The sequence below is a fragment of the Phacochoerus africanus genome, chromosome X (assembly GCF_016906955.1).
Source record: "Phacochoerus africanus isolate WHEZ1 chromosome X, ROS_Pafr_v1, whole genome shotgun sequence".
Taxonomy (NCBI): Eukaryota; Metazoa; Chordata; class Mammalia; order Artiodactyla; family Suidae; genus Phacochoerus; species Phacochoerus africanus.
In genome coordinates this window covers 101,397,731-101,425,509 of record NC_062560.1, presented here as the reverse complement: position 1 = coordinate 101,425,509, position 27,779 = coordinate 101,397,731, and the positions used below count along the sequence as shown (strand labels likewise).

The window sequence follows — 27,779 nt, the reverse complement described above, 5'->3', positions numbered from 1 at the left end:
GGATATTAAAAGTAGCAACTGCTTATTACATCTGCTGCCTGTGACGAATGACTAAAATATTGTGCACACAAACACTGTCAGGAGTCCAGCTGCCTGGTGGTAGTTTGTCATTAGGGCTCCTTGGCCGAGTTTTCAGAGGCAGAATAAAGTAAGAACTTGTATGTTGTTCTGCAAGGCCAGCCTTCCACTAACTTTCCATTTATAGTGTTAGTAGTGTGACAGTGAGCCTAAAACTTTTTGGCCACAAGGAGACACAATTCTCTGTTGTCTTAATTCAATAAAACAACACAAAATAGTGAAACTGCTACGAAGTAGAGAGGTTTTGCTGAATATTAATGAAATTTGAGCCTGCCGGCACATCTATTTTTATTTATTATTTATTTATTTATTTATTTGCTTTTTAGAGCTGAACCCGCAGCACATGGAGGTTCCCAGGCTAGGGGTCGAATTGGAGCTATAGCTGTTGGCCTACACCACAGCCACAGCAACACCAGATCCAAGCCGCGTCTGTGACCTACACCACGGCTCACGGCAATGCTGGATCCTTAATCCACTGAGTGAGGCCAGGGATTGAACCCACAACCTCATGGTTCCTCATCGGATTCGTTTCCGCTGCACCACGACGGGAACGCCAGCACATCGCTTTTTAAATGTCTAAGGCATGTGTTCAAGATAGAACCACCTCCACGATATATAAGTAAGCCTACGAAGGGACGAGATCACTTTCATGGTAGAAAAGGACGTGTCTTCACCATTGCCGTGGGCTTTTCACTCTGGCAATGCGGCCCCTGTGAGCTGTTAAGTGCTTTGCACAGCACCACGCATATCACAGTCACTGAGTAAATATTGCAAGGGCCTACAGATCCTGCACTGTGTAGATGCTTCCGACCCTAAAAATCGGCTCTTCTGGACACACCCATGGTGACGAAGGAAAGTCAGGCATTCCTACAGTGCTTGCCTGAAATTCTGTCTGTAGGAAACTATGCATTTCTAAGAAAGAACCTCTCTTCCTGGACCCTTTCTCATCCTTGCCTTGGAAGGACCTAGTGGATGGATAATCTTTGGAGCAAGACATCTCTCCTACACCTACATCACTGCGAATGTAACTAATGAACTAAGGATACCTTAGAATAAAATGTGTGTCCTAAGATGATATGAATCATCAAGTACGAAACTGACAATCACGATGCCCAACAGCATGTGCAATAATGGCTCATCTTTATTGAGCATGCGAGCTTCTATTATTATTAGCGAATGCTTTTTATTTACCAGACCTCTAATCACTTTCCAGATATTAACTCATTGAATCCACAGGACAATCCCATGAGGAAGGCTCTATTACTAACGTCACATTACTGAGAACAATGAAGCACAGACAGCTTAAGGAACTTCCCCATGGTCACACAGCTAGCCGGGGGCAGAGAATGGAGATGTGCATCCTTCCATCCGACTCCAAATCCCTGTCCTTTCTTTCACAATCTGGAAAGGCTCTATTTCCCACGCCTCTCCATCACCAGCTAAAAAAAGGAAAAAGTCAGAAGGAAAGTACCACACTTGAAACTAACAAATAATGATCTCAAAGTGCAGGGCATATGTTACCTTGTCTGAATCCTGAATTATTTTGACATTCTCTGTGCCAAATTTTTCACCATAAAGTTTAATAAGTCTCATGGAAATCTCCGAGAGGCCGGTGAGCTTTGGCTCTTTATAGATGTACTCCTTTCCATCCTCTTCTTCAAAAAAAGACTATTATAAAGATAAATACACGATTTATAAATAGTAGGAGCAAATTACAGCATTTAGAGAAACTCTACTAAATAACTAGCAATAACGTATTTGAAATCGATTTTAAATAACACTACCCAAAGCCACATGCATATATTTTTTCTGAAACAAATGAGAATTTTCAAACTCACAGTCGTATGAATCTATTATTGGCCTCAAGATTGTCACATTCTACTTGTTTCATTCCCCGTATACTTGATTTTTTTTTTTTTTTGGAAGCTTCCAGTACTCGATAGTAAGTATCTATTTAAGAAGCTTAACAGAAAATGAAACCAAAGGAAAAATTCAAATGTTTTATGTTGTCCTCTGACCTAGGGGATTTAGATATGGAAACCAAAGTGAACTTTATACTTAACGAAAGAGGTCTCCTGCTGTTGCGACAGGTGCTCTATCTAGACAGAATCCTAGACCCAATAACTGCTATTACAGTAATCTAATAATTCAAAGGTGAACGTTCAAAAAGAAAAACACCTTTATGAACCAGAGTATACTTACTTGGCCATAAAAGGCAACTCTGAAGAAAGTGCCTAAAAGTCTTTTTTTGGTGTGCATAACCTCCAAAATTTTTGTGTAGGCTCCATGAAGAGTTCTATAAACTTGAGTAAGTTTCTGGGAAAAAAAAAATGAGAATAAACAAATTAGCTCCATCTTTTGCTTACTAAATGTCTAAGATAAATGCACAGGGAAAAAAAGGCAACGCTATTTCCTTTTCAGAATGGTTTTGGTGGGATCATTCACACTCGCATGGCCCATGGCCACAACAGGACAAAACTCCTTAATAACTGAAGGTCATAGGCTAGAACGTCAAAGAGTCAAATAACACTGTATTTCTAAGGCTCATGCTTCATTTCCTTCCTAGCTCAATGGCAGTGTATAGCTTTCAAATATTGTGTTATCGACTATCATTTTCTGTCTGAATTATTTTAACGGAAAGAGAAGCAAAATGCTTTGTTTGCGCCCTTAGGTGGAGAGATGCGAATAAGCAATCCGTGCAAACACTTTTGGAGAAGAAAGTAAAATGCAGATACAAAAATAACAATAACTGCTTTGATAACAAGTTCACGGACATTTTCAAAGAATATACTCTTCTGCACACCCAGAAAAAGGGAGCATACACTGTGCAAAGAACGTTATCAAGAGTATGAAAAGACAACCTACGGAACGGGAGCAAATATTTATAAATCACAGATCTGGTCAGTTTTTCTATCCAGAACATATAAAGAAGGCTCACAATTCGACAACAAAAAGACAACCCAATTTAACAGTGAGCAAGGAACCTGAACAGACATTTCTCCAAAGAATATATATATGGCCAACAAGCCCATGAAAGATGTTCAGAATCACTGGTCATTAAGGAAACACACATCAAAACCACACTGTGACACCTCTTCACATCCACTAGGATGGCTATAATAAGAAAGCAAAAACAGCAAGTGTTGGTCACCACGTGGAATGTGTACACTGCTGGTTGGAGGGTAAAAGGGAAAACAGTTTGGTGGTTACTCAAAAGTTACACACAGAATTACCAGATGATCCAGCCATTCCCCTCTTAGGTATATATCTAAGATAAATGAAAATATGCCCAAACAGAAACGTACACATAAATGTTTACGACAGCGCTCTTCATAACAGCCCCAATGTGGACACAACCCAAATGGATAAACAAAGTGTGGCATATTCATGCCATGGAACATCATTCGGCCATAAAAAGGAATGAAGTACTAATGCATGATACAACTTGAATGAACCTCTAAATATTAGGCTAAGTGAAAGAAGCCAGACACAAAAAGGTCCCATCTTTTATTAATCCTTTTTTATGACACATCCAGAACAGGCAAAGTCCACAGAGACAGAAAGCAGAGTAGTGGTGACCAGGGGAGGGTGGATGGGGTGGAAAGTGATCACTTAAAGGATATGGAGTGCTTTTCTGAGGTGACAAAATGTTTTCTAATAGCCTGATCTTCAACCTAAGAGTAAGAAAGTAGGTGTTTTAAAACCTTTACAAAGGTTCTTAGGATGTAATACTTTGATAGAAGGGGCCATGCCAACTCTTGTCTTGTCTCATAGGCTATTCTTTGTCATCTATCCGACCTAGATTTAATTATTTACTTCTTGCTTTTTAATATAATTATTTGAACTCCACTATGGGTTTTCAGACATGCCTCATAGACACGGAAAGTATGGCAAAGAGAGAAAGACCTAGAAGCTAGCAAGAAAAAGCTTGATCAGAGCCAGTTTGCGGCAGAGATGAGAACACTACACAGATGACATTAAACGTATGTTTTCACTCTTGGAATGAAAGAGTGAACAATGAAAGACTCCTTGTTATATTTAACGGTAAATTATGTTGTTTTTTTAAAAAAAATGGCTTGAACCCTAATTCACCCCTTCCCAGCACAGCAGGGTAGGAAATTATGCTGTGAACTTCGAGACTTGAATATAAAAAATTCCTGTTCAGTACTGGTGGCAACAGCTGTTTATTATCCTGCTATTCTTTATTAAGTGCCCTTCATCAATAGTTTTAGTCTGGCAGGCTAAATTGAAAAACTCATAATAGGACTATTACTACTGTCTTATTATTGCCCCCACTGTCATCTGCCAGCACCTTTAGTCCCCCTGTCAAATTGCAAAGAATAGAATCATGCTTATGCCTCTTCCCGGGCAACAAGGAAGCCAACAGCTTTTTTTTAAGTGAAGATTTTAGTGAAGACAACTTTGACGGTTTTCTGCCAGGAGTGGAGGAGGGGAGATTGCGAGATAAGAATGTTTTGAGAATAATTATACCATTACTACTGGTATAATGTAAATGTCAATTCATATTTTACTTTTTTATTTTTTTATTTTTTATTTTTGTCTTTCTGAGGGCTGCACCCGTGGCATGTGGAGGTTCCCAGGCTAGGGATCTAATCAGAGCCGTAGCCACTGGCCTCCACCACAACCACAGCCACAGCAATGTCAGATCTGAGCGGCGTCTGCGACCTACACCACAGCCCATGGCAACGCCAGATCCTTAACCCCCTGAGTGAGGCCAGGGATCGAACCCATAACCTTATGGTTCTTCGTCGGATTCGTTAACCACTGAGCCATGATGGGAACTCCCAATTTATATTTGAGATGTTTCATCTTTAATTTCATTGGGAAATTATAAGAACATACCATAGGATTCTAATTTTAGACCTTCACAGCATTTTTTAAGGGCTGTAACTTAAGATCAAAATAAAATATATAGGCCGGTGATGCAAATGTTTAAATTATCTACCTCGAACTCTCGACGTTTCTCATAAATTGGAATGATCAACTTGGAAATTTCAGAAATTACTTCATAACGCTCTGCTTTCCATAAGCCATCCACACATTGTTCTAGCAACTCCAGTAAAACTTCCTGTATTGAGAGAAAATGCAATCAAGAATTAGAGACAGTTTTAGAGCTCTGGGCAAATATATTTTGAACTATTTCCACTTAATACAGAACAGAATGTACTAAATTTAATGAAATGCACAAAAGGAGTAGAGTTGTGTGACTATATTTTCTAAATCAAAGACTTGAAATATTTGAAATTGAAACTATTCTTAAAAGCACAGAATTAGGAGTTCCTGCTGCGGCACAATGGGGCTAAGAGTCGACTGCAGTGGCCTGGGTTGCTGTGAAGGCAGGTTTGATCCCCAGCCCGGGGCAGTAGGTTAAAGGATCCGGTGTTCATATCCGAGTGTCCCCTTGGCGGTTTCGCCTAACCTCGAAATTAACGTAATTCCTCCATTCTTGAAATCATATTTTAACCTTGGATCTTAGATGTTAAAGAAAACAGAGAAACACTGTTTTTTTTAAAAAAAAAAAAAAAAAGGACCTGGTGTTGCCGTAGCTGTGGCATAGATAGGTCACAGCTGCAGCTCAGATTCAATCCCTGGCCCGGGAACTTCCCTATGCTGTAGGTGCAGCCATTAAAAAAAGTATGAAATTAATATCGACAATAGTAAATGACATGTATTTATTTTATCACATAATGAAGATATTAACCGTACTTGTAAATGGTAACACATTGAGAAGAAAATTTTTTTTTCTTTTTTGGCTTTTTAGGGCTGCACCCTCGGCATATGGAGGTTCCCAGGCTAGGGGTCTAATTGGAGCTGCAGCTGCCGGCCTACACCACAGCCACAGCAATGCGGGATCCGAGCCACATTTGTGACCTACACCACAGCTCACGGCAATGCTGGATCCTTAACCCACCGAGCGAGGCCAGGGGTTGAACTCGCAATCTCATGGTTTCTAGTCAGATTTATTTCCGCTGCGCCGACTCTGAGAAGCAGTATTTTTATTTATTTATTTATTATTTTTTTTTTTTGTCTTTTTGTTGTTGTTGTTGTTGTTGTTGCTGTTGTTGCTATTTCTTGGGCCGCTCCCGCGGCATATGGAGGTTCCCAGGCTAGGGGTTGAATCGGAGCTGTAGCCACTGGCCTACGCCAGAGCCACAGCAACGCAGGATCCAAGCCGCGTCTGCAACCTACACCACAGCTCACGGCAACGCCGGATCGTTAACCCACTGAGCAAGGGCAGGGACCGAACCCGCAACCTCATGGATTCGTTAACCACTGCGCCACGACGGGAACTCCGAAGCAGTATTTTTAAAAGGGGATACATTGTTCTAAACTGAGGATGTTTGGATGTCTAACAGGGTAAATTCCACTAAGCTTATAAATGTCCATTATTTTTCCTTTGTATTGAAATTACATTTAGGAGTTCCCATCATGGCCTGGGAACCTCCATATGCCTTGGGTGCGGCCCTAGAAAAGGACGAAATACAAAAAAAAAATTACATTTACACACAATTAAGAGAGTCTTAGGACAATTTGACAACTTTCAAGCTGCTGCATTAGTGACATACGTGTTTATTAAAATGATGTGATTTTAGTCAAGAATGCTTCCTTCGTCAAAAACAAAAACCAAAACAAAAAGAATGTTCCCTTCTTGACTGTTGGTTCTAAAATTACTGAGAACGATAGTATGATACCTCAAGACAGAGCTCTCCAACCCTGCCATAGTGACAACAGCTGCTATAAAACAAATTTATTTGTGAACCATAATCCCATGTTGTCAACAGTAAAAAGATGAAGCCAATTACTCATGCGATCCATTGGTCTTAACAGTTTGTTTCTATCTTATGGAGATGAACTTCAGACCCAGAGAACTGACTGCGAAAACGACTCTTTCAGTATGTCCTTCAGACAACTTTGAATTTATCTTCTTCCTGAAGTAGCTGTTTCATTTGTGTTTCCTATCTAGCCAGTGGTCACACCCTATAAGCTCCTAGCTAGAAAACTAAGAGCGGTTTTGGATTTACCCTTCTTTATGGGTTGAATTGTGTCTCTTTCATGGGACATTCTAACTCCCTCAAATGTGACCTTATTTGGAAATAGGGTCCCCGCAGATAAGATTAAATCGTGAAGGTGAAGTCCTACTTGGAGTAGGGTGAGCCTTTAATCCAATAGGACAGAGACACACAGGGAGAAGCCATGCAACGACAGAGGCAGAGATTGCAGTACTGTAGCCACAAGCCAGGGAACATCGAAGATCAAAAGCTCCCAGCAGAAGCTGGGAAGAGGCAAAGAAGGTTTCTATCCAGAGTTTCCAAGGCGCATGGCCTTGATGACACTTGATTTCAGACTTATGGACTCTAAAACTGGGAGACAATAAAATTCTGCTTTTTCAACCATCCACTTTGTGTACATTGTTATGGCAACCCTAGCACACTAAGACACTCTTCTTTCTTGACTCATTGCCTAATCAGTTCATCCCCAAGTTCTTTCAGTTTCACTTTCTAAATACTTCTCAAATCTGACCCTTCCTTTTCATTTCTACTCTCACTGCTAAGGTTCAAGACCTCCCTTTTTTTTTTTTTTTCCTAAGTGATCTTTATGTCTCCAGCCTTAGTACTTTCAAATCAATCCTCCCACAAATCTGCTGGAGGCCTTTCCACAGAAAAGAAAACCACGGACTTGGAGAACAGATGTGTGGTTGCCCGGGGGAGTGGGGGGAAGGGGAGGGAGAGGGAGGGAGGGGGAGCTTGGGGTTACAGATGCAAACTCTTGTTCTTGGAATGGATGAGCAATGAGATCCTGCTGTGTAGCACTGAGAACTATGTGTAGATACTTAACAACCCAGCACGACAATGGGAGAAAAAATTATGTATACATGTACGTGTAACTGGGTCCCCATGCTGTACAGTGGGGGGGGGGGAGTGTGTTGGGGGAAATAAGAATAAAAAATAAATTTAAAAAAAGGGCTCTGATTAAAATGTAAACCAGAGCACATCCTCCTTCTCGTCTCAAAATCTCATGATGGCTCCCCATCATGTCACAGAACTAAGGACAAGGTCTCTCGTTTGACACACAAGACTTGCAGTGATCTGGCTGATAAAATTTTATAATATCATTATTCATCATGCTCAGCCTTGTACTTTATACGCCAACAGCAAAGAACTGCTAGTAGTTTCCCTGAAGCACCATGGTGTTGACCTCACTGTGTGCCTGTTCCCTTTTGCCCTTTAATCCCTTTCATTTAGTTGACCCCTTTGAGAAGATAAAGCATCACCTCTTCCAGGATCCGTGTCCTGATCCGCACAGAGTAGCAAGACACCAGACATCTTTTCTTCCTACTCTGATAATTCAGAGGGTGGATATTTATCACTATACTTCCCATTGTCTATGTAGCTAACTTTCCAAATAGGCTCTGACTCTTCAAAATAGGGACAATATTTTGTATGAGACTATACAGTAGATGTCCGTTAAATGTTGCTACTTCAATAAGCAATCTGTATGTTAACATTTAACAGCCAGATTTAAAATTTTCAGCAACAGTGGGAAGGAAGAACTTTGGAGGAATTAAAAATCTGTTATAAACTAGTAAGGTTTGTCCCAGGAAAATAAAGTTGGTTTATAATTTACCAAAAAATCAAGGCAAACCGAATAGACCATGTAAACAGAATAGAAGAGGAAAATGTAATCTCCAGCAATAGATGCAGAAAAAGCATTTGAAAAAACTCAACACCTCTTCATGACATTAAAAAAGAATCCTCAGGGGAGTTCTCATTGTCGCTCAGCGGGTTACAAACCCCACCTGGCCTCACTCGGTGGGTTAAGAATCCGAGTTGCTGTGAGCTGTGGTGTAGGTTGCAGGCTCGGCTCGGATCTGGTGTGGCTGTGGCTGTGGTGTCGGCCGGCAGCTGTAGCCCCCATTCAATCCCTAGCCTGGGAACTTCCATAAGCCACAGGTGAGGCCCTAAAAAAAAAAAAATAAAAAAGACCTTTATCCATCTGATAAAGAGCATCTATTAAAAACCTACAGGGAGTTCCCGTCGTGGCGCAGTGGAAAAATGAATCCGACTATGGACCATGAGGTTGCAGGTTTGGTCCCTGCCCTTGCTCAGTGGGTTAACGATCCGGCGTTGCCGTGAGCTGTGGTGTAGGTTGCAGACGCGGCTCGGATCCCGCGTTGCTGTGGCTCTGGCGTAGGCTGGTGGCTACAGCTCCGATTCAACCCCTAGCCTGGGAACCTCCATATGCCGCGGGAGCGGCCCAAGAAATAGCAACAACAACAACAACAACAAAACCTACAGGTTGAATATGCTTCTAAATCTGGGAACAAGTCATGAATGTCTGCTCTTACCACTTCCATTCAACACTGTGCTGAAGGTCCCGGTCAGGGTAATACGGTGGGGATGGCGGAGGCATAGAGATTGGCATAGAGTAAAACTGTCTTTCTGTGCAAATGGCATGACTATGTAGAAAACACTAAGGAATATATAAACTACTACAACTAATAAGCAGATTTAGCAAGGTGGTAGATTATAAGATCCATGTACAAAATCACTGTATTTCTATACACTAGCAACGACGCGTTGAAAAAGAAGATAAAAAAAATCAAGCCACACTAGTTCCAGTGGCATCAAAACATCCCATTGTCTAATAATAAATCCAGCAAAAGACTTCTACTCTGAAAAATCACAAAATATTGCTGGGAGAAATTAAAGACTACCTAAAGAAGTGTTCATTGATCGAAAGACTCAATATTGTTAAGCTCTCCATACTCCATGAAGTGATACAGAAATATAACAAAATCTCTACGAAGCTTCCGGCAGGCTATTTTGAGGCAACAGAAAAGATGACTGGAAATTATACACGGAAATTTAAGGGATATAGAATAGAGAAAATGACTTTGAAGGATAAAGTTGGGGGGCTAACACTATCTGATTCTAAGACTTATAAATTTATAATGATCAAGACAGTGTGATATTGGTATCAAGATGGACAAATAGATCAGTGGCACGAAACAGAGTCCAGAAATAGCCCATAAACATAAAAAGAACCGAAATTTGACTAAGGTGCCAAAGTAATTCAGTGGGGGGTAAAAGTAAAGTTTTTATTTTTCCCCAAATGGTGTGGACCATACAAAATATCTGTCTAGAAAAAAAAAATGAACCTTGACCTCTTTTTCATTTCATGCTCAAAAATGAATTTTAGATATAGACCTCAACATAAAACTCATAGTTTATAGGAGAAAATTTAAAGCAATGTCTTCACAGTCTGGAGGTCAGCAAAAATGTATCAGACCAAACACACACACACACACACATATGTGCGTGCGTGCAAAAAAACATTAAAAAATGGTAAACTGGACTTCATCAAAACCCAAGCTTTCTGCTCAATAAAAGACTCAATCAAGAAAACGAATATACAAATCAAAGACTGGTAAATAAAACCACAGCTGACAAAGGACTTATATCCAGAATACAGAAAGAATTCCCATAAATTGCCAACAACAAAAAAATGAACAATGCAATTTTTAAAAATGGGCAAAAGACTCGAATAAACATTTCACAAAGGGATATACCAAAGACAAAGAAGCACATAAAAAAAGAGCTCAATACCATTAGTCATTAAGGAACTACAAAGGAAAAAACAGTGAGATACCAATTCATGCCTAATAGAATGATAAAACCATAAAATGTTTAGCAATATCAGGTGTTGGTAATGACGTGGAGCACCTGAAACTCTCATCCGTTGCTGGTGGGAATATACAATGTTCCACCCACTTTGAAAAACTCTGGGAATTTCTTATAAAGGTAAACATCCTAACTTCCCTAGGACCCAGCAGTTTCACTCCTAGGTATTTACCCAACAAAAAGGAAAACATATGTCCACAAAAGGTCACAGATAAGAACGTTAAAGGCAGCCTTATTTATGACAACCTCAAACTGGAACAATTCAAAATCCATCAACAGGAGAACGGATTTAAAAATCATATACCAATATAATAGAATATGTAGCAATGAGAAAGAACTTTGGATATACTCAATAAGGTGGATGTGTTTCAAAACCATTAGGTTAAGCGAAAGAACCCAGATACCAAAGGGTACATACTCAATGATTCCATTTTTAGGACACCAAAATAATGGCAAAACTATGGTGACAGAAATCAGATAGTGGGGATGAGGAGACTGACTCCTGAAATGGGCACAAAAAATGGAACTTTCTGGGGGAATGGACACGTTCTATTTCTTGTTTCTGGTGGTTAGTGGCATGGGTGTCACAACTGTCAAAATCCATCAAGCGATTCACTTAAGATGTGTGCATTTTATTACTTGCATTGTATGTATGTTACTTACATCTTTAAAAATTATTACATAAGTCAGAAATGCAGTTTTTTTCCCCCCGGGCTGCACCCGTGGCATGTGGAAGTTCCCAGGCCAGGGACTGAACCTGCGCCACAGCGACAACCTGAGCTGCTGCAGGGACAACGTTGGATTCTTAACCAGCTGTGCCACAAGACAACTCCCAGAAATGCAGCTTTAAAAGCAAATTCAATTATTATTGGTTTAACTCACCTGTTTAAGGCACTAAATGAACAACAATTTGTATTTTTCATTTCAATAAAACTAGTAAATCAATGACAGTTCGTTTTCCATTGGCTAGGGCCTGAAGACAAAGCCCTATTATATAAACTGAAACATAAAACGGCATTATGGAGAACATGATTCTAACTGTACACATTAAATTAAAAGTATGTATAAATTATTACTGTAGAACACACAAAAAAAGCCTTCCAACAAATGTGTTTACATAGACTACTGATTATAGTTCTTGACTAATAAGAAATATTACCACGCTTCTTGAGAGTATAAAGAAGGGTCAGGCTCAAGGCCATTCCTATGACTAAGCTGGAGCTGCTGTTTGGAAGAAAGGATGTAACTTCAGTTGTGCTGAACCATTTCCCTCCCATGAGCTCTCTGCCGTCCGCTCACACAAACTGGTGGTCTTAGATGAAAATCATCTTCGTCTAACTAGGACCCAAAAAGCGAATTAATTTACCCAAGGCTTCAAAGTCAAGCAATGAACTTGTGACTAAAATTCAAGCATCTTTTCTTGTTGCTGATTTTATGTCCCCCCCACCCCATGACATATGGAAGGAAGTTCCTGGGCCAGGGATTGAATCCAAGCCACAAGTGCAGCAGTGCTGGATCCTTTCACCCGCTGTGTCAGGCCAGGAGTCAAACCTGAAAATTCAGGCATCTTGATTCTCCGTTATGATTAATTAATTAGAGTCTTCACCTGCCCAGTATAATATTATCGCGTTTATTTTACTGATGAGGTGAGAGAGCCACATAGAAATAGTAGCTAAAGCTTCTAGACATATATTATTTTAGTTAAATGAACTAGAGCTAGCTTGAGACTGCTTATATTTAAAAAAAAAATAAAAGGGCATTCCCACAGCGGCGAAGCGGAAATGAATCCGACTGGGAACCATGAGGTTGCGGGTTCGATCCCTGGCCTCGCTCAGTGGGTTAAGGATCTGGTGTCGTGAGCTGTGGTGTAGGGAGCAGACGTGGCTCGGATCCCTCGTAGCTGTGGCTCTGGCGTAGGCTGGTGGCTACAGCTCCGATTCAACCCCTAGCCTGGGAACCTCCATATGCCCCAAGTGCAGCCCTAAAAAGCCAAAAAATAAAATAAAATAAAAATAAATACATAAATTAATTAATTTTAAAAAATAAAGTTTAAAGGGTGTCACTTAAACCTGGCTGCTTCTTAGGTTTCTTAATACAACCTTAAAAACTGTATTTCTACAGATTCAAATCCTTTAAATCTCTGCTTTCTGTTGCTTCTTTCTTTTTTCTTTCGGTCTTCACATTCCTTAATTGTGAGCATCAGTGTGATTCCGTCCTTGGCTCTCTGATCTTTCCGTGGTATATTATCGCCCATTCTCACTCTGCTTTGGTTCTCACACAGCTATGACTTCTAGATGTTGCTCTCCAACCTTGATCTGTCTCCCTAGACACAGTTCTGAATTTCTAATGGCCTGATGTTTTTTCCATTTCGATAACCTTGCACTTCAAATTCAACGCACAGCAAAAACGGAATGCAATCATCTTCCCTGTAAAAGCATCCATCTGTCATTTTTCTGTAACATTCAAGCCTGACTCTCAGCACTACTTTTGACTCTTCTCCTCCCACAGCCAGCAAGTCTTCCTCTTTTCTTCATAGTGTTTCCTGAATCTGTCACTACCTGCGGGGAGGCCTGACTGCCTCACGCCTGGATTCTTGGGGCAGCCGGCCCTCTAGCCTCTGCCTTCAGCCCCTATCCATCTACCTCTGATACATTTCCCGTAGCACCACAAACTAACCTTTCCTCTTCCTTGCTTTCATCTTGTCATTATTCTGTTCAAAAACCTCTGACAACAATTCAACTTTCTGGTCCATAAAACCTTCAAAGTTTCTCAAGATCTGATATCCACTACTACTCTTCTTGAGGTGAACCCAATGGCCTCTGTACCTCCAAACAATGCCTTACCCTTTCCTACCTCTTAGCTTTTGTTAAGGTATCAAACGTATATCAAAGGTATCTCTTACCCTTTGTGTTGTTTTGTTGTGCTTTGGAGGGCTGCACTAGAAGCATGTGGAAGTTCCCAGGGTAGGGGTCGAATAGGAGCTGCAGCTGCCAGCCTACGCCACAGTCACAGCCACGCTGGATCCGAGCTGCGTCTGCGACCTATACCACAGCTCACAGGAATGCCGGCTCTTTAACCCACTGGGCAAGGCCAGGGATCAAACCCATGACCTCATGGCTCCTAGTCGGATTCGTTTCTGCTGCGCCACAATGGGAACTCCAAAGGCACCTCTTACCTGTGACTCTGCCTGGAACATACTGTCAAAAGGCACCGTTTTACTTTTTTCCATTTCATGTAGGAGTTTTACCTCTTTGGGTAGACACTGGAAGCCAGGGATTAGCCAGGGATCTAATTATTTTATAGCTCCTATATCACTAAGTCCAAAGCCTCGCTCCTAAGTCAGTGCTCAACAAATATTTGTTGAGCGATTAACAGGTGCAGCCGTTTGCTCTCCATGTGCAGTTTAGAGCAGAAATTTTCCATTTGTAAATACTTGTATGCATCTTCTGCTTAGCTGTTACATGAACTGTATTTGGATGGAGATTTTTTTCAAAGTATGCTGACTGTGATCGGGTTACTGGGATGGTGAATTGAGGATGATAAATGGTACATTTCTAAGACCAGACAATTAGAACTATTCCAGAGATAGGGCTCCACATTCCAAATAGGGACTTCTTTTCCCTGGGCAGTTATAATGCTCACAGTTCATCAACTCTTGGTAATCTTTCAAATTGAGGTAGCTGTAATAGTTTTTTAATGTAAATAAATATGAAGAAGTTAAATTTGTGTAACTGGCAATGCAGGCCCTGGAGACTTACTTCACTATAATGGACATCCATCATTCCAGCATCTTCTTTCATCGCTCCCTCTTCATCTATATTGGGAGTAATTTTCTTGAAGGCCGAACATCCATTAGGGAATAATTCTGTGCGAATAAAAAGCAATCAAGTGAATTTATTTTTCAAAAGTGTTTTGTAAATAACAGATAGCCTTACAGCGATCTTGACCCTTAAATATAAACACATACTTCTTCGTAAAGGTCAAAGTCCTGAGTGCCATTTTCAGTAACAAAAAAAAAAAAAAAAAGAATTTTATAAAGTATTTTTATTTACTATACATCCTACAGGTCTTTTTCCTCCAAAGTGAGCTCAAGTTACTTACAAGTTAAGTTTCATTCTCTGACTATGCATTGTCTTCAATGGTTAGTATAGTAAATGCTTTCTTAGGGTGAACTAAAAATTGTTACATACACTTTAATCCTGTGTACGTTTACGGTCTGGCACTTAAACAAAGATGGAATGTACTTTTCAGGTAAACACTGAGCTTTTAAAATCACCTCTAGTTCCTCATTTCACTGGAGGACTGTAAAACAAAGTGGGTTGCTGGCCTAGCCTAGGGCTTGTAAAGAGAGGCAGGAAATAAAACAGACGCCAGAGATGAAGCATCCTTGGAGAAATGAGATGGGGCACTGGAAGAACCAGAGCTTCTGGTGTCAGACAGACCCCGTTCTATCACTAATTGGGTGATTTTAGACATGTTTTTCTCTCTAGGACTGTGAAAGGGTTTGTCATCTGTAAAACAGAGATAATAGTTACCTTATAAGAATTAAATAGAAGCGTTTAGTGAATTATTACTAAACAAAGCTACCAATAAATAAACTCGCTGTCTCTAGATAAAATAGAATAATTGCTAGCAGCTGGTATACTAAGTGACTCCGCAGCTGGACTCCTGGGAAGTAGGACGTGAGCTCAAGCTGACAACAGCTGCTGTAGGATTGTGGACCAAACTGTCACTGTCCAGCAAGGGTCTGGGTACAGAAGGCTACATGGTTGCCTTACAGATTCTGGACATGGGAACATGTCCAAACACTCCTGCTGTGGCTGCCTTTACCTCTAAGTGGGCCGTCACTTTAGAGCGAAGGAAAATTCAGTCTCCTTATATCAGAATCAGTGGAAAGTCAGTGGAAAACGGGGGGTCACGAAGGCAGCAAACAGCTTTTGCAATCTACTGTTCCACAAGCTCTCTAATAGTGGTGCTTAGAAGTGATGACCTACTCATGACTATTTGGTAAGCTTCCTGCTGGTGGAGGATGGGGAAGGAAGAAGGAAGGATTAAGAAAGCCAAACCTCATATACCGAGATTCCTCAGATTCTGACGGGAAAAGGGTCATGTATCATGGCTTAGATTTGGCCAACTCTCCTGGCCTAAATGAAAGCCAACTAGACATACATCTTCTGGTTAAGATGCTTGATGGAACATGAATTAGCAAGTAAGCACCACATGTCTATGAGAGAAATGACAGAGAAGCTTTCATTTAGGCCAGGAGAGTTAGCCAAATCTAAGCCATGATACATGACCCTTTTCCCATCAGAATCTGAGAAATCTTGGTCTACGAGGTTTGGCTTCCTTTTTCTAACACTATCCTCCATCGTGTTCCATCCTAAGTGACTAGATTCTCATATAACCTTCCGTCATATTCTATCCCCCAGATAGAAACACATAGGGAGTAGTTGCTGGATTTCTGTGAAGGAAGAAGGAGAGGCAGAGATGAAGATGAGATTTACTTTGACCCAATGGACTTAGGGCCATTTTTGTTCAAAGAAATCAGGTCATAAAAGACACCGAAGATAGGGTATGACTTATTTCATTTCTGAAGAGACGCGTGCCTCAAATGGTCTATTACAGACATCTAGGGGAGTTCTAGTCAAAGGGCTGGACCACAACAAAATAAGGAACTGCACCAGAATGTAAATCGAGTCATTATTTCCTGCTTGAGAAAAGTCTTGGTATGAAAAAAAAAAAAAAGGTTAGCTGAACTAACCAACAGGCTCCATGACACAGCCGATTTACATTCAGGTTAATACTCAAACGGTCCTCAGTCTGGAAGCTGGTCTAAGGGATACTATTTTTTTTTTTTTGTCTTTTTGCCATTTCTTGGGCTGCTCCTGCGGCATATGGAGGTTCCCGGGCTAGGGGTCCAATCGGAGGTGTAGCCACCGGCCTACACCAGAGCCACAGCAACTCGGGATCCGAGCCGGTCTGCAACCTACACCACAGCTCACGGCAATGCTGGATCCTTAACCCACTGAGTGAGGCCAGGGATTGAACCCGCAACCTCATGGTTCCTAGTCGGATTCGTTAACCACTGAGCCACCACGGGAACTCCCTAAGGGACACTTTTTGTGCAGCAATGCATTGGGAGGAAACGTCCTACTTGATTACCTCTATCAAGACGAGAGCTAGGCAGTAAGGAAGAAGGCCCTGAAACTCAACAAAGCGGAGGGCCAACCCCTGAAGGTCTCAGGCAGCCAGATCCATGACTGGGGGAAAAATAGCTTGTCTATTCAGAGGATGTTATTTTTTTTCTTTTGAAATGATTTTTATTTTTTCCATTATAGTTGCTTTACAGTGTTCTGTCAATCGTCTCCTGGACAGCAAGGTGACCCAGTCACACATATATATATACATACATTCTTTTTTCTCACATTATCAGGCTCCATCATAAGTGACTAGATCTAGTTCCCAGTGCTATCCAGCATATTCTGAGGATATTATGTGAAGTGATCCCCAAATCTAGGGTTTCTCTAGAAGGCTGTGCTTTAGGGGAGGACAAAAGGTGCCACACTCCTATGCCTGAGAGCTGATGAGACTACAGCAACTTGGGAGAGAGTCTTCCGGTGCGTCTCTTAAGTGGAAGGAGGGTAAATTATGGTTCTTCTCAGAAACAGACAGAGCAGTACCTACTCTTGGACTGTATTGTCTGCATTATCTGCTGTAAAGGCTACTTTTGTGGATTTTCAGTTTCAGAGTCCACTACTCTTGCTAAGTTTATTATCTTAATTCCTATGCCTGATGACAAATCTCTGCCTAGAGAAGCCTCTCTCCCCCTCTCTCTATATATATTTATTTTTATTTTATTTTTTTGTCTTTTTAGGGCCGCACCCATGGCATATGGAGATTCCCAGGCTAGGGGTCTTATCAGAGCTACAGTTGCCGGCCTACACCAGAGCTTGCGGCAACACCGGATCCTTAACCCACTGAGCGAGGTCAGGGATCAAACCTGAATCCTCATGGATGTTAGTCGGGTTCGTTAACCACTGAGCCACGACAGGAACTCCTCTCTCTATATAGATACACATATACATACATATACATATATGTCCCTTTGTTTGCTTAAGTAATCAACACCGACCAAATTATCCAAGGATAAGAGGACTCTTGTTTCCTAGGGTCTTTAAAATGCCTGGGGAAAATTCTTGGGATTCCCCCTAGTCTTGTTTCATTTAGTTGTGCTTCAGATGCAATAAGCTGCTGAATCTAGAAGTGACCAGTGTATATGTCCCAACAGAGGGAGGCAGGTGTGTGAGGGCTCACCTGTAGCCCTAGGTAGCATTACATAAGGTGGTATTGGAGAGTCTGCTTTGGCTCTTTCTGGTCTGCGACCTGGACTCCTGACTGCCCTTCACAGCGTAGCTTCTGGATTCCCGACTGCCGTCCTAGGGGAAGCAAGGTGCCAACTCTCCAAGCAGAGACTGCTTCCTTGAGCACCAATTATCTGGCCCATAGAAAAGAAGGGAAGCGCTTGGAGGATGGGAAAGAAGCCCAACCTTTGATAAAATAGGACTGCTAGTTGGAAGAGGGAGAGGGGCTAAGAGCCTCGAGGGGAGGGCCCTAAAAGGAAGAAGCTGTGATTGGGAAGGAATTGGGGAAATAAAAAGCTTTGCAGGAGTTCCCATTGTGGCTCAGTGGTTAACGAATCTGACTAGAAACCATGAGGTTGCGGGTTTGACCCCTGGCCTTGCTCAGTGGGTTAAGGATCTGGTGTTGCCGAGAGCTGTGGTGTAGGTCACAGACACGGCTTGGATCCCATGTTGCTGTGGCTCTGGCATAGGCCGGCGGCTACAGCTTCGATTCGATCCCTAGCCTGGGAACCTCCATATGCCGAGGGAGCGGCCCTAGAAAAGACAAAAAAAAAAAAAAAAAAGCTTTGCAGAACTTAAGCTATCAGATCCTGGGTATAAAGACTCGGGAAAGGGAACAACATGACTCTATAAGGCATGGAAAAGAAATGTCTTTTTCTGGGGTGATGGAGGCGCCCTACAGGCCTGAAGCTTTGCTGACCCTCAGATGCGCTATGTGGTGGTGGTAGAAGAATGCAGAGGCAGAACTCTTGCCTTCCCTGGGGGGCCAACAGTTGTGCGCTCTCTCAGGAAGAGAAGAGGGAGAGGCACGTAAGTCTAGTCTCCAGAGAATAAGATCTAGAACATTCTGAGGTTCTCAGAGAAAACAGAAATAAGGACATTTAGATCTGTTTTTTAATTATATATTTTAATTATATATTTTGGTGGGTGTGACTAATACCGTAGTATCACCACTTAGATGTGACTTAGGAAAAAGGAAGAGGATGCTGATCTTTAAGGTCTCTGGTACAAAGAGCAGGAGCTCTGGCCGCCTGCAACAAGTCTGAGGGTGGGGGTGCAGCACGGAGACCTGCATGCCTCCCTCCCCTTTTCCTTTCCCTTCAGTGCCTGAAACGTGGGGAAAGAAAAAAGGATCTAGAAATGGCCCCTCACTGGTGTTCTGCGGTCACCCCTGGAAGCCAGGGGCCCAAGTCCTTGCTCTGTTAGGCAACCATCCAATGGGACAAAACTATTTTTTTGTTTGTTTGTTTCATTTTCTTGTCTTTTCAGGGCCGCACCTGCGGCATATGGAGGTTCCCAGGTTAGGGGTCTAATCAGAGCTGTAGCCGCCGGCCTACACCACAGCTCACGGCAACGCCAGATCCTTAACCCACTGAGAGAGGCCAAGGGATCGAACCCACGTCCTCATGGTTCCTAGTGGGATTTGTTAACCACCGAGCCACGACGGGAACTCCCTGGAAATAAATAATTCTTGATTTTTGCTTAACTTTTAAGGTCTTCCCACTTGTGAAAAAAACTCTAAGGAAATATTTTAATATATTTAACTATTTTCACTATCTAAAGGGCATAGGTTTATACTTACTGGACAGAAAACTCTTATTTCAGATTTCTACTAATTAAAAAGATGAGAAATAGTAACCTGATTTACCTGAAAGATATACCTAAAACTTTATATAGTGCCGTGTTGAGGGTTCTCCTATTTGTTAGTTTATTATAATTGCAGGTGTGCAATGTCGACATTTATTGTGCTGTAATTGCACAGGCAGACAAGTGATGTGGGGAAAAAGCCTCTAACAGGGCCTTCGTTTGGCAAGCTTGTTTTCCATTTTAAAGCCACGTTCCGTACAAAAAAAAGAAAACGAGGGTATACCAATTTCAAATACACAGACTATTCAAAAGAATTGCACTATCAAACAAAGTGTTACATTTAAAATATAACTAAAACGAATCTACATTTTAGTCATGACACCATGTTTGAGAAGAAAGAGATATAATGAACTGCAGGAATTCTGGAATTAAAAAACAAAACAAAACAAAACATGCTCGTGCTTTCAGAGCCAAAGCCACAGTTTGTGACTCCCACAAGAGGGTTTCATTTTGTCCTAATGTCACTCACTGGACTGGTTTCAAAGACAGTGGGAGACGTCTTCACAATGTCTACTGCCAATCAATTTTTATTTTTATTTATTTATTTTTTGCCTCCTTTTTTTTTTTTTTTTTTAAGGACTGCACCCACAGCATATGGAGGTTCCCAGGCTTGGGGTCTAATTGGAGCTGTTGCTGCTGGCCTACACCAGAGCCACAGCAACACCAGATCTGAGCTGCGTCTTCGACCTACACCACAGCTCACGGAAATGCCGGATCCTTAACCCACTGAGCGAGGCCAGGGATCAAACCCGCATCCTCATGGTTCCTAGTCGGATTCATTTCCACTGCACCATGATGGGAACTCCTGTCCCTCAATTTTTAAAACCTAACTCAACTGTTTTACTATTTAAGTAGTTGTTAAGAGTAGTCAACAATATTACTTTTGGAAAGGGAAGCTTTCAGGCAGGGTTTTTTTTTTTTGTCTTTTTGCCATTTCTTGGGCCGCTCCCATGGCATATGGAGGTTCCCAGGCTAGGGGTCGAATCGGAGCTGTAGCCGCTGGCCTACACCACAGCCACAGCATCTCGGGATCCGAACCGCATCTGCGACCTACACCACAGCTCATGGCAACGCCAGATCCTTAACCACACTGAGCAAGGCCAGGGATCGAAGCCGAAACCTCATGGTTCCTAGTCGGATTCGTTAACCACTGAGCCACCACGGGAACTCCCAGGCAGATTTCTGAGGTACAGAGTTGCAGGATTGTGAACCCTTCAAGATCATGGCTCCTTCTTTTGCGCCTCCCTACCAGCCCCGGCTATACTGAAATATCATTGATACCTAACACTGTGTAAGTTTAAGGTGTATGTGTTGATTTGACACATGCATATACTGTGAAATAATTACCACACTAGTGTTGATCACTACATTAATTACGATTTGAGGGGGAGTGAGAACATTTACGATCTACTTGCTTAGCAACTTTCAAGTACATCACGCAGTATTGTTAACTATAATTACTATGTCCATTAGCTATCCAGAATTTATTCATCCTGTAAATGGAAGTTTATACCCTTTGAACCCAAATCACTCAAATTCCCCTATCCCCGGCCACCAACATTCTACTCTGTTTCTACCAGTTTGGCTATTTAAGATTCCGCATATAAGTGAGCTCATACAATGTTTGTCTTTCTCTGACTTACTGCACTTAGCACCAAGCCCTCAAGGTCCATCCATGTTGTCACAAATGGCAGGATTTCCTTCCTTCCTGTGGCTGAGTAATATTCCATCGAGTATATGTGCCACATCTTTTTTTTTTGTCTTTTTGCCTTTTTCTAGGGCCACTCCCACAGCACATGGAGGTTCCCAGGCTAGGGGTCGAATCGGAGCTGTAGCCACCGGCCTACGCCAGAGCCACAGCAACTCGGGATCCGAGACGCATCTGCGACCTACACCACAGCTCACAGCAACTCAGCTCATCCACTCAGCTGGATCCTTAACCCACTGAGCAAGGCCAGGGACGGAACGTGCAACCTCATGGTTCCTAGTCAGATTCGTTAACCACTGAGCCACGATGGGAACGCCATGCCACATCTTCTTTATCTATTCGTACAGATCCATTTCATGTTTTCATGTTCCTAATTAGCATCCTTTCAGGTCAGCTTAAAGAACTCCTTGCAGCACTTCTTCTGAGAGTTTTAATGGTGATCAACTCCCTCAGCTTTTGTTTGTCTGGGAACATCTTTATCGGTCCTTTATTTCTGAAGAACAATTCTGTTGGATAGAGTACGCTCGGTTTTTCAGCACTTGGAAAGTATCCTCCCACTCTCCAATGGCCTATAAGGTTTCTGCTGATAGTATCCCATTGATCACACAGGCATTCTTCACTCTTTTGCATTTTTCTTTGTTCGCCTCTGGCTGGATCATCTCAAAAGCCCAGTCTTCTCCATTCTGTTGGTAATGTTCTCTTTCCTTTTTCTTTCTTTCTTTTTTTTTTTTTTGTCTTTTTTGCTATTTCTTGGGCCGCTCCCGCGGCATATGGAGGTTCCCAGGCTAGGGGTCGAATCGGAGCCGTAGCCACCGGCCTACGCCAGAGCCACAGCAACGCGTGATCCGAGCCGCATCTGCAACCTACACCACAGCTCACAGCAACCCGGGATCGTTAACCCACTAAGCAAGGGCAGGGACCGAACCCGCAACCTCATGGTTCCTAGTCGGATTTGTTAACCACTGCGCCACGACGGGAACTCCCTCTTTCCTTTTTCATTTCATTCATTGCATTCTTCGCCTCCAGAATTTGGTTCTTTGAGATTTCTATCTCTGTTTAACTTCTCGTTTTGTTCATATACTGTTTTCCTGATTTTGTCGAATATTCTGTTCTATTGTAGCTCATTGAGCTTCCTTCGAACAGACAGTCTTAATTCTTTATTGGGGAAAATGAAGATCTCGATGTTTGAGTTTGGTTACTGTCAGATTATGGTGATCCTTTGGTGGTGTCATGTTTCCTTCGTTTTTCACGTTCCTTGAAGTCTTGCGTTTCAAAAATTCCAAGCCTTTCATAGACTTTCTTTTTGTTGTTGTTGTTTTTTAATGACTTTCATAGACTTTCTACGTTTACACCTGCTCTACACTTCCCGCTCCTTCTTATGGCAGAACTCTTAAGCTTTTGTGCAACACACCAGGCCAGGTGCTAACAGCCTCCCAGTTGCCTTGCCAAGGGTGGTCTGCAGATCTCGATGTCTTTGTGGTTGCTCCCTGGCCCACAGATTCTGGCTGGCTTTCTGCATGTGCTCACTAGCCGTCTGGCACAGCTTGCTCTCACCACCATCAGGAGCACACACAGAGATCCAGCTATGGGTGGGGGAGTATGTGCGTGGGGCACACGGAGCATGGGGAGTGCCTGTGGGCCAGTCGGGGGAATCCACAGACTAAGTATCTCTAGCAGCCTGTCGGTGGGCTTTTTAATGGAGTCTGTAATGCAGCCGGCAGGATGTGTGTCCCTGAAATGCCTGCCGAGAATCACCGCTGCTGCTCACCCGGTCTCATCCTGCCTCCTAGTTATTTGGCTCATGACTCAGTACTCTGGATGGGGCAAGAGAGAAACGGGCCTCTTTGGCAGCATCCTGTACTTCTGGGAAAGCTAGATGCCCATTCACGTGCCCTCACTTTTCCTTGCAGAGGAAATCATGGACGACAAGACTGAGCTGTGCCCACGTCGGGGAAGGGGTGACACGAGTGAAATCAAACTGTTCCTCTTACCCTCACCAGTGCACTCAAACTTCCATATATTTATTTTTTGCTTCAACGGCATGCTGGAACTTCTCCACTGGACTTCTGGACTCCCTCCAAGGCCCTCTCATCCGTCTAAGACAGTGTTCTCAAGGGACTCCCAGACTGCAGCCCAGAGGGGCTGGAGCCAGGTCATAGGCCACTGCAGGGCCCACAGACAGGACCAACATCTGTCTGCCTACTGCCTGATGCACACACAGGTGGGTGGAATTCCTCCCAGGTCCTTTGACATTTGGTGCTGGATCCACAGCTCCCCCAAAGGCGCTTCTGTCCATGGATGGACGCCAGATTGTTGTTGCGATGCAGACACAAACCAGGGATGTCTTTTTTGGCCATCCTGCTCATGTGCTGACTCTCTTTTAATACCAAGATATTGTGGCACTAAAGTGGCTAGAGAGAGCTAATCTGTGGGCAGCTGGTGGCGAAGCTGAGGTAGATGAGGGGGAAACAAATGATTTGTATTATCCAGAACTGCTCACAAGCCCTGAGAAGAATTTAATTGATGGCAGTCTTCCAGGGAGACAGTCTTGGAAAATAAACACTGGGCATCAAGCCTGGCCCTGCACTATTTTAACTTATTCTTGTACTCTTAAGGAAAGCAGAAGGCAAATGAAAAACTCCAGTTTTCTTTTCGAACAACTTCTGTTGAACACTGAAGGAGGCTACAGGTGAACATATTTTTCAGAGCTCAATCGTATCGCACTGACAGCTGCAAGCCGCAACGATAAAAACTCATTCTAACCGAAGTTCGCCCCACCTCTAAGAACAGAAATATCTTACTTTTCCGATGAAGAAACTCTGCAACCAAAGCTGCTACATGGACGTAACACATTGCTGCCTGAAATAGGAAGACAAAGAAAGAGGTGTCAGGGTGTGCTCCAGGAGTCTGCAGGGTTGTGGTTAGAATAAAGCCATACGTAGTCACCTCTGAAAAATCTCCATTTTTTATATGAATCTTGGCCATGCTATCAAGCCAGGTTTTCCTGAGCTCCGGGGTGCTTGCATAGGACTTGGCTAAGCTGTACTGGAGATCAATTAGCATTTCAGGGTCTTTCTCATGCTCCTTCATTTGAGCAGTGGCCATGAGAACAGTACGGATTCTCTTGGTCAAGTCTTTGACTTCTGTGGGAAAAGCAGTTGCCTAATTTCAAAACAAACAAACAAAAAGACATGTTTATCAATGTTATCAATGTGCTCTAATCCTAGGCATCCAATCCTGGGAATAATACACAACTTCTACCCTTTGTTAGAGTTCTTGGTATTTGGTTCTTGGCATGTTACTTACATAACCAAAGACTTTTAAATTAATTCTTTAAAAAAAATCCAATTAGCTCAGGCTTCAAAGGTACTAAATTTGATGGTAGTATATTCACCATACATAAAAACATGGACTCTGAGAGTTCCCATGGTGGTGCAGGGGAAACGAATCTGACTAGGAACCTGAGGTTGTGGGTTCGATTCCTGGCCTGGCTCAGTGGGTTAAGGATCCGGCGCTGCCTTGAACTGTGGTGTAGGTCACAGACATGGCTCTGACCCTGCGTTGTTGTGGCTGTGGTGTAGGCCGGCAGCTGTGGCTCCGATTAGACCCCCTAGCCTGGGACCCTCCAAATGCCGCGGGTATGGCCCTAAAAAGCAAAATAATAATAATAATAATAAAATAAAATAAAAATAAAAACATGGACTCTGGAGGCAGACTATCTGGCTTTGAACTCCAGCTCTTCCACTATGAATTCTACCACCATAACTGTAATCTATATTCGCCATTATCATGTAATTTTTGTTACAACACTAACTAAAAATCAACAGTTTACTATGCTCCAGGCAGTGGCTTAGGTGCTTTACATGTTTTAATTTTTACAACAACCTTATGAATTCAGGACTTTTTTTTTTTTTTTTTTTGCTTTTTAGGGCCACACCTGTGGCACATGGAGGTTCCCAGGCTGGGGGTCCAATTGGCGCTAAGGCTGCTGTCCTCCACCACAGCTCACAGCAACACCGGATCCTTAACCCGCTGAGTGAGGCCAGAGATCGAACTTGCGTCCCCATGGATGCTAATCAGATTCGTTAATGCTGAGCCACCACGGGAACGCCTGAATTAAGGATTCTTATAATTCATTTACTATTATAATTCATTTTTTCATGGGGAAACTGAGGCACACAGCATAACATGGAATTGAGGGCAGTTAACAACTGGTAAAATAAACTCTTTTAGGGTATGAGTAAAAGATCCGAAACGACATAAGCTGTTTCTGTGCTCATGGGATTAGCTGGAGCATATACTGATCTCCTGAGGAACCAGCAGAACTGGCTGAAAAGCAAACTTTCCCAGCCTGAGAACGGCTGGCACTGCTCAGTGAGGTTTTTTTGTTGTTGTTGTTGTTGGTTTTTGTTTTTTCTTTCTTTTTTTTTTCAGTCTAAGCTACATTCCTATGGGAATATTTTTTGGTACATAGATTCGACACGTCCCAAACATCAAGTATGCTGTGACTGTGAGCTTTTTTCTTCCAGATTTTACACAAATTGTCAAATAATGCTGCAAGATGACCTTTCCCAAGAATAGGAATGATTCCTCTGGGGAGGAAAAGTTCTCTATTGGCAAAGGATTCTTCTTCCCTTGTACACATGCACCACTGCAGACCAGAACGTATCTCCATGTAAAAAAACAACAAATGAATGTTTCCAATGTTATAGGTTTTTAGCATACAGGTAGGAAAAAGGAATGGTGGTCAGAGCCTTGGGCTTGGCCTCAGCCAGCTGGTGCCTAAGAACGACAGCCTTGGACTTGGGTTTGCCAGTAAGTATCTCTGGCAAGCCCCAACAGATGATTCTTAAAACTCAGAAAACCATCAAATAATGAATCCCTTCTGTGCCCTTCCTCAGCTGTTGGCAAAGGATCAGGCAGCTGTTAGCTCCTCTAAAAAGTGAGGTTTTCTGAAATTCCAAACTCAATGCTTAATTAATCTTGTAAATGATAACATCTGTTAAGGAAGGACCCAGGCCTTGTCTGAGCAAGTTTAAAAATTAAGCCTAGGAGTTCCTGTTGTGGCTCAGCGGTAAAGAACCCGACTAGCATCCATGAGGACACAGCTTAGATCCCTGGCCTCGCCCAATGGGTTAAGGATGCAGCGTTGCTGTGAGCTGCAGCCACGGTCACAGACGTGGCTCGGATCTGCGTGGCTGTGGCGGTGGCATAGGCCGCCAGCTTCAGCTCCGATTCAACCCCTAGCCTGGGAACTTCCATATGCCGCAGTTGTCGCCCTAAAAAGACAAAGTAAATGAGTGAATAAATAAATAAATACAAATAAAGCCTAGAAAAAATTCAAATCCCCCGTCATAACTGTGTACACATAGTATGGTCGCTCATCCACACATTTAACTGACAATGGGTATGTGCTGTGTACCAGGCAAAGCCTTGACTGGTGAAGCTCACATCGTATACATTCTACACCACATAGAAGTTGTAAATCCAACGAATAGTTTAACTCGAGGAATGTAAACTTCCCCGACAGTGAACATTAGTCCGATTTATTACTTGAAGTGAGAACATACCTTCATAGGTCTGTCACTATTTGCAAAATTATTGATAATGAATAAAGACTCCTGAAATCTTGATCCTCCACTCAGTGCTACGTCAGCTATCAGCTGGCTCACGGCAATTATTATCTGTGGGAAGAAGCAAATACTGTTTTTCAAATGTCTCTTGAACAAAAGCTGCTTATTTTCATCATTCTATAAGTCCACAGGCACTCATATGAAACGCTTCTTTTAAAGATTCTACACAGTTCCATCAAAATCTATTTTCTTCGTACACGAGGGATTTAAATTCTATTGAAATAGCAACTTCAGAGGTTCCTAATTTCATATTTTATCGGGACTTTTCTTGGTCAGATATGAAAAAACTTTACAAAACTCATGGCACAGCCAGATCTAAAACTATTTTCATAATTAATGAACAGATATCATGATGGTCAGGTCTCTACGTTCAATGTGCTTGCTAGGTAGCAGCTATGGCAAAGCTGGGAATTTGTTCTGATGGTTTCTCATCTCTTTTCACTAGTCTACTTCAGTGTGCTGAACTTCCAGCTCCACCATCTCAACTCCCTTCTCTGCTGCCTACCTGGTTTAGACAGCAGCATCTATGCAATGGCATCTACAATATGTAATGACAGCAGTATAATGCAATGTAATGGTGCTTTTTCATCTCTCAGGCTCGTTTGGTTGAATACCTAAATGATTCAGGCTGAGGTGTGAGTGGCTGGTC

General features: G+C 42.4%; 1 protein-coding gene across 5 annotated transcripts in view; it reads right to left on the bottom strand.

Annotated features, from left to right (window-relative positions):
• The window catches only part of DOCK11 (dedicator of cytokinesis 11), a 198,083-nt gene that overhangs the window by 14,627 nt on the left and 155,677 nt on the right, over positions 1-27,779 (bottom strand). For 4 of the 5 annotated variants that reach the window (XM_047765105.1, XM_047765106.1, XM_047765107.1 and 1 more), the window contains 7 exons: positions 27,068-27,181; positions 24,444-24,659; positions 24,299-24,356; positions 14,540-14,646; positions 5,045-5,167; positions 2,281-2,394; positions 1,600-1,746 (listed from right to left, as the gene is read on the bottom strand). In XM_047765105.1, the coding sequence (XP_047621061.1) occupies positions 1,600-1,746; positions 2,281-2,394; positions 5,045-5,167; positions 14,540-14,646; positions 24,299-24,356; positions 24,444-24,659; positions 27,068-27,181 (879 nt within the window). Of the gene's footprint in view, positions 1-574; positions 1,518-1,599; positions 1,747-2,280; positions 2,395-5,044; positions 5,168-14,539; positions 14,647-24,298; positions 24,357-24,443; positions 24,660-27,067; positions 27,182-27,779 lie in introns of those variants that run through there. The other variant, XM_047765108.1, reaches the window with a different exon arrangement.